This window comes from Marmota marmota, unplaced genomic scaffold (assembly GCF_001458135.2).
Source record: "Marmota marmota marmota unplaced genomic scaffold, marMar, whole genome shotgun sequence".
In the NCBI taxonomy this organism is placed as follows: domain Eukaryota; kingdom Metazoa; phylum Chordata; class Mammalia; order Rodentia; family Sciuridae; genus Marmota; species Marmota marmota.
The window spans coordinates 13816518-13826105 of NW_025999924.1; the positions used below are offsets into that span (position 1 = coordinate 13816518).

The 9588-nt window shown below is 35.1% G+C and overlaps 1 protein-coding gene across 1 annotated transcript in view; it reads left to right on the forward strand.

The window, feature by feature from the left end:
* Positions 1-9242, forward strand: part of Hmgcs1 (3-hydroxy-3-methylglutaryl-CoA synthase 1) — a 21068-nt gene extending 11826 nt beyond the window's left edge. Inside the window, exons 4-12 of the mRNA XM_015497365.2 lie at positions 3-435; positions 772-897; positions 1624-1788; positions 3140-3305; positions 4204-4374; positions 5145-5251; positions 5998-6123; positions 6311-6474; positions 7449-9242. Coding sequence (XP_015352851.2) covers positions 3-435; positions 772-897; positions 1624-1788; positions 3140-3305; positions 4204-4374; positions 5145-5251; positions 5998-6123; positions 6311-6474; positions 7449-7538 — 1548 coding nt within the window. The 3' untranslated portion in view covers positions 7539-9242. The remainder of the gene's footprint in view (positions 1-2; positions 436-771; positions 898-1623; positions 1789-3139; positions 3306-4203; positions 4375-5144; positions 5252-5997; positions 6124-6310; positions 6475-7448) is intronic.
* The last annotated feature ends 346 nt before the right edge of the window (positions 9243-9588 follow it).

Genomic DNA, 9588 nt, shown 5'->3' on the forward strand with positions numbered 1-9588 from the left:
TTCCTTTGAATGCAGAAGCTTGTTGGCCAAAAGATGTGGGAATTGTTGCCCTTGAGATCTATTTTCCTTCTCAATATGTTGATCAAGCAGAGTTGGAAAAATATGATGGTGTAGATGCTGGAAAGTATACCATTGGCTTGGGCCAGGCCAGGATGGGCTTCTGCACAGATCGAGAAGATATCAACTCTCTTTGCCTAACTGTGGTTCAGAATCTAATGGAGAGAAATAACCTTTCTTATGATTGCATTGGACGGTTAGAAGTTGGAACAGAGACAATCATTGATAAATCAAAGTCAGTGAAGACTAATTTGATGCAGCTATTTGAGGAGTCTGGGAATACAGATATAGAAGGAATAGATACAACTAATGCGTGCTATGGAGGCACAGCTGCTGTCTTCAATGCTGTTAACTGGATTGAGTCCAGCTCTTGGGATGGTAAGTTACATGCCTCTATAACAAAAATTCAAAATCCAAAAAACTCCTTGAGGATGAATAGACCCAAGTGACCTTTTAATTAATGCCATGTGCAAACTTTGACTAGTTATATTTGTTCAAGTATATTCAGAAATACAACTATGGATTTTGGCTTATGTAAGTCATGAATTGGTTATCTTATTGTATAGAACAAATGATCTAGTCCAAATTTAGTTGGCATTTATTTCTTTATCAAAGAGAGGGAAAGCATGTTCTGGATAACATATAACAGATTTGAGTTTGCATGTATAATATTTATAGTGTTGACCACCTTGTGAAATCATAAATATCTTTCAGGACGGTATGCCCTGGTAGTTGCAGGAGATATTGCTATATATGCCACAGGAAATGCCAGACCTACAGGTGGAGTTGGAGCTGTGGCTTTGCTGATTGGGCCAAATGCTCCTTTAATTTTTGACCGAGGTGAGTGTTTGGGAAAGCATTTATTAGTTAATTATTTATTTATGTATTTATTTGACACAATATCCTGAGAGACTTGAAAATGGAAATAAAAACTACTATTTGCTGAATGTTCATTAAATGCAAGCTAAGTGCTTTATGTGTGTTACCTTATTTAAGCTTCATAGTAGTCATAGTAGTTTTATGAGGTAGGTGGGGACATCCCCACTTTAGAAGAGAAGTAAGGTAGTAATAACTTGACTCCCATAGTCACAGGCAAGTTTCATTTGTCTTCAGTACAATAACTATGATCTCCCAGTTAGATTTATGATACATGCATGGAAAGGTTACATACCAAAGGAGTCTTCACTTTCCCTCATTCTAATTATATTGGCTTTCCCTTGCATTTCCTATATGGAAGTGGGGAGAGTTGGTGAGGTAGTTAAAGAAGGTCCTTAGATTATGTGGTATACTTCCTAATATACAGACATCAAGAAGCAGAAATAGTGGCACACACCTATAATCCCAGTGGCTTTGGAAGATGAGGCAGGAGGATCATGAGTTCAAAGCCAGCCTCAGCAACTTATCGAGATACTAAGCAACTCAGTGCGACCCTGTCCTAAACAAAATATGAAAAGGGGCTGGGAATATAGCTCAGTGGTTAAGCACCCCTGGGTTCAATCCCCAGTACCAAAAAAAAAAAAAAAAAGAAGCAGAAATATACAGACATCTCCCTTTTGGTTCTGATAGGGCTTCGTGGAACACATATGCAACATGCCTATGATTTTTACAAGCCCGATATGGTCTCCGAATATCCTATAGTTGATGGAAAACTCTCCATACAATGCTACCTCAGTGCATTAGACCGCTGTTATTCTGTCTACCGCAAAAAGATCCGTGCCCAGTGGCAGAAAGGTGGGTTTTACCTTTAATGATTTTCCTAGGTTTTGCTATCTGTTGAGGGAAGTGTATCTTTTGTGAGAAACTGCTTTGTGACTATCCTTTTGTAGTACCCTATTACTCTATTTACTCTTATCTACCAAATAGCATTTCCCCATAGTTTCTGGGAATGTATAATATAGGTAAAAAGATAAGCTTTGAAAATGAGGTATATCTCTGCAGAAATACTTAGGTTGATTCACTCTTTTTAAAAAAGTATTTTGAATTTGGTCTTTTGAGAGAGGTACTTTAACAAGGTGTTAACTATTATTCAGAGAAAACCAGTGAAAATAAATTACTGAAGTGATCCCTTCCCACCAAAATCTGTTGGCACCATGACCTGTGAATTGTATTTGCTATTTTAGGGTTATTGTTAATCTCAATTTTTAACCCTGAAAAAGTTTTAAAGGTACTAAAAAAAGTAGGGGTTTGAATTATTACCATTATAACACAGTGTTGTAGAAAGTGTGCTTTTTCCATGGTTCTACTTTTAGAAGTTTTAAAAGAGGATTAAAGATCAATTTCATAATAGATATTAGGGAATATAGTGGCTCTAAATAAGAAGCATTCTAGCAGTATGTTAAAATGTCATACTATTTAACAATACAGGGCTATTTATACTGCACTGTTTAACAGTGTGTATTTAAAAAGATACACCATTTAGTATGTATTTAACAGGACAGCAGTAGTCTAACTTTCTTATTGGGACTTAGGGTAAAAAGGAAATTTAACTTTGTGAATGTGAAACATTGTATGAAACAAAAAGTATCATGAAATTACTTATCCATGCTGTAAGTTATACAGTTTGCTATTTTTCTACTCTATTTTTTAAAAATTTTTATTGTTGGTTGTTCAAAATATTACATAGTTCTTGATCTACTCTATTTTTAAAAATAATAATTAGTCCTGACCAACTAAATTGATTACATAACCTACTAGTATGACTCTTAAATTTGAAAATGAGTGATGTATATACTTTCCATCTCTGGATTTCTTTTGGGAGTGGGGCAAGCAAAGCAAAAGTTTATTGAAGCTTGATAATACATTATGGAAGAGCACAGTGGGCCTAGATGGCAGCCTGTCTACATAGTGGGGGTTGGAGGGGTGCTCTCTGTGACTTTCTTTTTTTAATATTAGATCTTTATAGTTAGTAGTTAGATTCATATGGATGTCTTTTTTGACAGATCTTTTAAACTATAGAAAGATTTCATTATTGGGGGGATAGTCTGATTAAAGGTATAAAAACATCCTGACATTGTTCTAAAGACAAGCTGTAAAATATCATGACTTATGTGAATTTCATAGCTTCTTTGGATTTCTCTTGCAGACGGAAATGATAAAGATTTTACCTTAAATGATTTTGGCTTCATGATCTTTCACTCACCATATTGTAAACTGGTTCAGAAATCTCTAGCTCGGATGATGCTGAATGACTTCCTTAATGACCAGAACAGAGATAAAAATACTATCTACAGTGGCCTGGAAGCTTTCGGGTAAAAGGACCTATTACAATTCTTTTCCTTCTATATTAAGAGGGTTTTTTATTTGTACAGACCTGAAAATTTTAGAGTCAAAAGAATGTTAAAAGTCCTCTAGTATAATCTGTCTAACCAATGAAGAAACTGAGTCCCAGCGAGGTGGTGGCTTACCTATGCGAATTCTTTAGTCAGTTCTACGTAAGACTTTGTGATTTCATCTTTAGCTTTATTCTCATTGTCACCATGATAATATCACTACAGAAATGCCTCTATTCACTACCATAGCCAGTGAGCTCTTTTTGCCTCTTTTTAGTCACTGTGCTTATATCTGTCTTATTCACTGCCACTATTGAGTCTCATTTCGTAGTCCCTCTCACTTTTTAGGTTCATGCTTGCTATGTATGTTACTTCATTCTGTTTCTGTGCACCTGTGTCCCTTCTTCATCTAGTAAAATTCTACTTGACTTTCAAGACTTAGTTCCTATGACTTTTCTAACTAAACAGACATGACTATGGACTTGAGACAGTATTGTGTTTGGTGACAATAATGTTTTAGTCTATTAACATGTTAGTATCAAGTTGTCTTTACTTGGTAAAAATAAAACCTCAAAGAACCATATGTGTACAACTGTTATATCTTCCATAGCAGTTAGCATAATTCTCTTTCTTTTTTTTTTAAAGGATTTTTTAAAATAACTTTATTATGTGCTGAGGATCGAACCCAGTGCCTCACATGTGTGAGACAAGCGCTCTACCACTGAGCCACAACCCCAGCCCTGTCTTTGATTCTTAATGAAAAAATAGAATCATGTACACTAAAAGATGTAGATATTAATTAGGTCCAGTGTGTAACATAATTAAAACATAATCTTTGAACACTGTAAAAAATTTTTTTTTATTTAAAATCTTTCAGGGATGTTAAATTAGAAGATACTTACTTTGACAGAGATGTGGAAAAGGCATTTATGAAGGCTAGTTCTGAACTCTTTAATCAGAAAACAAAGGCATCTTTGCTGGTATCAAATCAAAATGGAAATATGTATACATCCTCAGTATATGGTTCCCTTGCTTCTGTTCTAGCCCAGTAAGTATGAATTTCAGCTACTTAACTCCTCTTTTCTAAGACCAAATCCAGCATCAGGCAGGTATATAGTTCTCAGTTATTGTCTGTTATTGTCTATTGTTTCGAAAGACATGGGTTGAAGCTATATGGGTTCTTCCATATGGTTCTTCCAAGCTTCGAGACAGAGACATGCTATTTTTAGTCTTCTAATGTTGAAATTATTTGCTATTGTAGGGTCTGCTCTTGATAAAATAATAGCAAGTATTTATTCCAGAAGTATATATTAATTTCACATCAGTCTCCTGACTCCTATTTTATTGATTTATTATTGTTGTTGTTATTATTATTATTATTTTAATTTATTTTTTACCTTTATTTTATTTTATTTTTTTTATGTGGTGCTGAGGATTGAACCCAGTGCCTTACACTTGCTAGGCAAGTGCTCTAACCTGAACCACAACCCCAGCCCTGGTTTTATCATTCTTGATTTACATTTATGCACAGGTGTCTAAGTTGACAGAGTAGCTTATTTTGTGGTATAATTTTCATAAGCCTCGTTGTTCCCCCAAAGATGAAAACTTTGGCTTTTAGTCTGCTCCCTGTCTAATACTAAAATGGTTAAATTTCCTACTGTAATATTAAAACCTTTAGATCCTTAATAACTTTTAAGGTACATCTTCATTTTTATGTATAGTGTGAATTTTTATTCCTCCTTTTATGGTTTCCCTCTTATAGGTTTGAATCAATTAAACTTCTTGCCTTCTCTCCCCTGCCCCCACCCTCTTACACAGGTACTCTCCTCAGCAATTGGCAGGGAAGAGGATAGGAGTGTTCTCTTATGGTTCTGGTTTGGCTGCCACCTTGTACTCTCTTAAAGTTACACAAGATGCCACACCAGGCAAGTGCTGATTCTTTGAACAAGAATGTATCGGGAATTTGATTCAGTGAGATTATTTTAGCAGTCTTCTCAGATGACTACTTGAATCCCATAGTTCATTAACTTTAATTTTCATTACTTTTAACATAGCCAGATTCTTACTGTCTACCCTAATAAATTTGCCTTAATTGGATAAAGGGTAAATTTTTTTTTTCTTTCCATCAGTACTGGGAATTAAATCTAGGTGCACGCTACCATTAAATTATATCCCTACCCCTTTTTGTTCTTTATTTTGAGACAGGGTCTCACTAAATTGCTGAGGATGGCCTCAAACTTGTGATCCTTTTGTCTTAGCCTCCTGAGTAGCTGAGATTATTGTCATGCACCACCACACTTAGCTAAGGATTAGACTAATTTTTATAGATTTATGGTCCTGGCTATATTTAAGGAAATTTTTGTGCCTTCCCTGAATAGGAAGAAGTAAAAACATTGCACAAGAGGTGATAAAGACTTGACATTATTTGAAATTATACCATGGATTAACTATAGAAAAGTTATTTGTAGTTTCATATCCTACCTATTTCCTAACTTGTCTACTAGCTGATACTAAATAAATGTCTAGTCCAAGGTCAAATAGATACTATCTTGTTTTTAAATAATTGCCAGTAATGTTGGAAGAAAAGCTATTTTTATTTGACAATATTTTATTCAACCTTCGAGACATGCTATTTTTAGTCTTCTAATGTTGAAATTATTTGCTATTTTAGGGTCTGCTCTTGATAAAATAACAGCAAGTTTGTGTGATCTTAAATCAAGGCTTGACTCAAGAACTTGTGTAGCACCAGATGTCTTTGCTGAAAACATGAAGCTCAGAGAGGACACTCATCACTTGGGTAAAATATTAAATTTCATTTAAATGAAAACTTCTTGAAGAGTAACATGAAGTATGTAACATATGAGATAAGGCTATCAAGACAGATGTCTGTGAAAATTATAAGGAAATAGGAAAATTCTTCAGTTTTATTACCAGATGAGTTGTATATCATAACTGATTGTTAATCTCCTCCGCCTTCTCTTTAGCCAACTATATACCTCAGTGTTCAATAGATTCACTCTTTGAAGGAACATGGTACCTAGTTAGAGTGGATGAAAAGCATAGAAGAACGTACGCTCGTCGCCCCTCTCCAAATGATGACACTTTGGGTGAAGGAGTAGGACTTGTGCATTCAAATACAGCAACTGAGGTAAATAAAGCTCATTGTGTTGGTCCTATTCTTTGACAGGATAAGAAGTTCATGGGCTGGGGATTTAGCTCAGTTGGTAGAGTGCTAGCCTTGCATGCATAAGGCCCTGGGTTCAATCCCCAACACCACCAAAGAAAGAAAGAAGTTCACACATATATATCAGGGTTTGGGGCCCCTAACTGAAGTTTAGCAATTTAAAGGAATGTTAGTAAATAGTAATTCAGAGCAAGAGCTCTGGGAGAAGATTCCAGCTGCTGTTTCCAAGTTTATAAAGTACATGCTAAGTACAAGATTTTATTAACAATGCCAGAAGTTAAAGGAAGACTGATCTAGAGAGAAGCTTATTTGTGGCATATCTTGAGAGACAGAGAAAGTTGGGATAGTGTTGAGCTGCTCATATCTCATCTCAGACCATTGTCAAGAAGTAACAATAATAGCTATGATTTGAATTCCTATTATATGATAGGCCCTTTACTTACATTTTCTTATTTAATCCTTATAACAATTACCTTGAGGTTTAGCAATATACTATGCCCATTTTGGAGATAAGGCTTCAAGAAGTTTAATTACTTGCCCAGTATCATAGCTAGTAAGTGCTGAAGCCAGGTTTCAAACCAAGGACTTTATTATATATTATAATCTTGAATGATTATGATTTTTTTCTGCTTATTATAACTTTGGTAAATGCCTTGTCTTGCTTCTAGTTTTTATACCCGTTAGGTAGCAAGTCAAGCCACCAATGTTGCTGTATAAAATGTAACAAGTAAAATACTGTATGATCTCCTTCTCTTGCTTTATAGATTATTTTAAAATCAGTTCACCATAAGGTGAAAGAAAATAGTTCCCTCCAGGGAAAGCTATATAGTTAGCATCTCCAGAGTTATCCTTTAATAGTTTCTCTATGGGAACTTTAGTGCCATGATCCTTGGGGGAAAAAGTGTAATAGCTAACAACTAATTTTATTTTCATTTTAGCATATTCCAAGCCCTGCTAAGAAAGTGCCAAGGCTCCCTGCATCAGCAGCAGAACCCGAAGTAGCTGTCATTAGTAATGGGGAACATTAAGATACTCCGTGAACTGCAAGACTTCACAGTGTGTTTGGGTTGGGGTGGGGATAGGGGAATGGTTGGAGGAAGGAAATGTCTGGGGACAATTTTAAAGAATTACACATTGCTTAAATTTTTATGTGACTGACACAGAGCCTAGCAAACTGTTGTGCTCTTGGACAAGTCTATCTGCCCAATTTGCTAACATGCTTCCTGTTGTGGTCTAGCCAATGCTAAATGTACTCGAATGATGTTAAGGGCTCTGTAAACTTTATACATCTCTGGCCATTTATATGCATGAAATTTAGTTTTTAAATGTAGTGTGAATCCTGTGCTTCTGTTAGAGGAAAGCAGAGGTACTAGTCTCCAATTTAATTTTTTTTTTAATGTGTAAGAATTTTATACTTTGAACAACAAGATTATTGAAAGTACCTGTGGTTTTTGAAAATTTTTTCTAGCTTGGGGAATGTGGTCTTAAAATGTGATATGCACAAATACTCTTTGAAAATGGCAAGACAAACATTCTTTTTCTCAGATTTATAAATCCTAGAGAGGCAGAAAAGAGTTAGGACAGTAACACTGGTTCTGGAATATTATCCAGACCAACAGTGACAAAGTTATTGTGATGATCTCTGAACAGAGAGACACTAGCATTGAGCAGGCTTCTGGCATAAAAAGCATGGTCTGTTTGGGAGCTGTCATGATAGCTGCAGGAGCTGAGTGCTCCTGATCAGTTCATGGTGGACTGTGCTCAGCAACATCGAGATGTTATTGGAGGTGTATATGAGGAAGCTTTTTGTTGCAATCCTTCTTTGCACCTTATTTTAAAAGATACATAAAACATTTCTTTGATGCCTTTTTAAAATTTTAAACTGGAAAGGAAGGATGGAGCAGGGCATTATTAGGCTACTTATGTTTCAGTGTTACAAATTCAATTTCTAGACTGACAGATTTGTGGTATGAGTTCTTTTTGTTTTGTGTGTGTGTTTGTGTGGGTCTTTGTTTTTGTATCTGTTCGATGAAAATAAGAAGGTACAACCTAAGTTTTTACATAGTCTGACTAGCCAAAAAGAGTATTCCACTTCAAGGTCTGGAAGTAGGGTTTATAAAGCTTTTTCTTGGACATTCACCTTTAAAAAACAACAAAAAACTATCACATGGAATGAAAGAGATTGGTTAGAAAGTTTTATAGATGTTTTTGGTGCTGAACTATGACATGAGCCTTATAGATTGTAAAATAGAGATAGTTGGAACTAATGTACAGAACTAAATTTTTAAAACTTTATTTACCATTAAATTCTGTGAAGTTTCAGTTATCGAAAATAAACAAATACAAAATGTAATGTTTCAGATTGCAAGCTAATATGTAATGTAGTGTTTGTAAGATACTCTTGTCTAATATTATTAACTAGTGGTATTTTGATTTGTACAGTCATAATTTGTTAAAATGACTTCATTTTAACATCCACTGATGTAGATTAATAATGTAAGCTCAGATTTAAAAGAATGGTGGGAAAATGGTGCATGTAATACTTTTCCAAGTTTTGGGAGTTCAGTATGTCGAAAAGAGTAATTTAATGTTTGATTGCCAAGAAATGGGTTTTCTCAAAGTCCATTGCCGGCAATGGGCAAGCCTGGTAATACTGGCACAGAGCATTAACCATAAACCTTATTGATGGTAAGGTGAATAACTTTGAAATAAAGTTTTAGAGAAACATTTTAGATATTTGAGTATTCTTTTCCCCTTCTCAACTAACAATGTAGACAAGACATATGCAGAACATGCTGTTTTTGGACTTTTTAAAATTTATATGCATTGCTGAGAATCAAACCTGGTGCCTTACACATGCTAGGCAAGTGCTCTACCACTGTGCCACAACTCCAGCCCAGAATATGCTATTAAAGGTGAGCATTCATTTCAGCTCATTCATTCACTCATTCATTCCACAAACATTTGAAACCTAACATAGGCAGGGCTCCTTACTTATGCCAGAAATAAAAAGCTGTACCAGATGTCTTGTCTTTAAGGAGCTATTTGTCTAATATAAAGGAATTTCTACAGTAATTT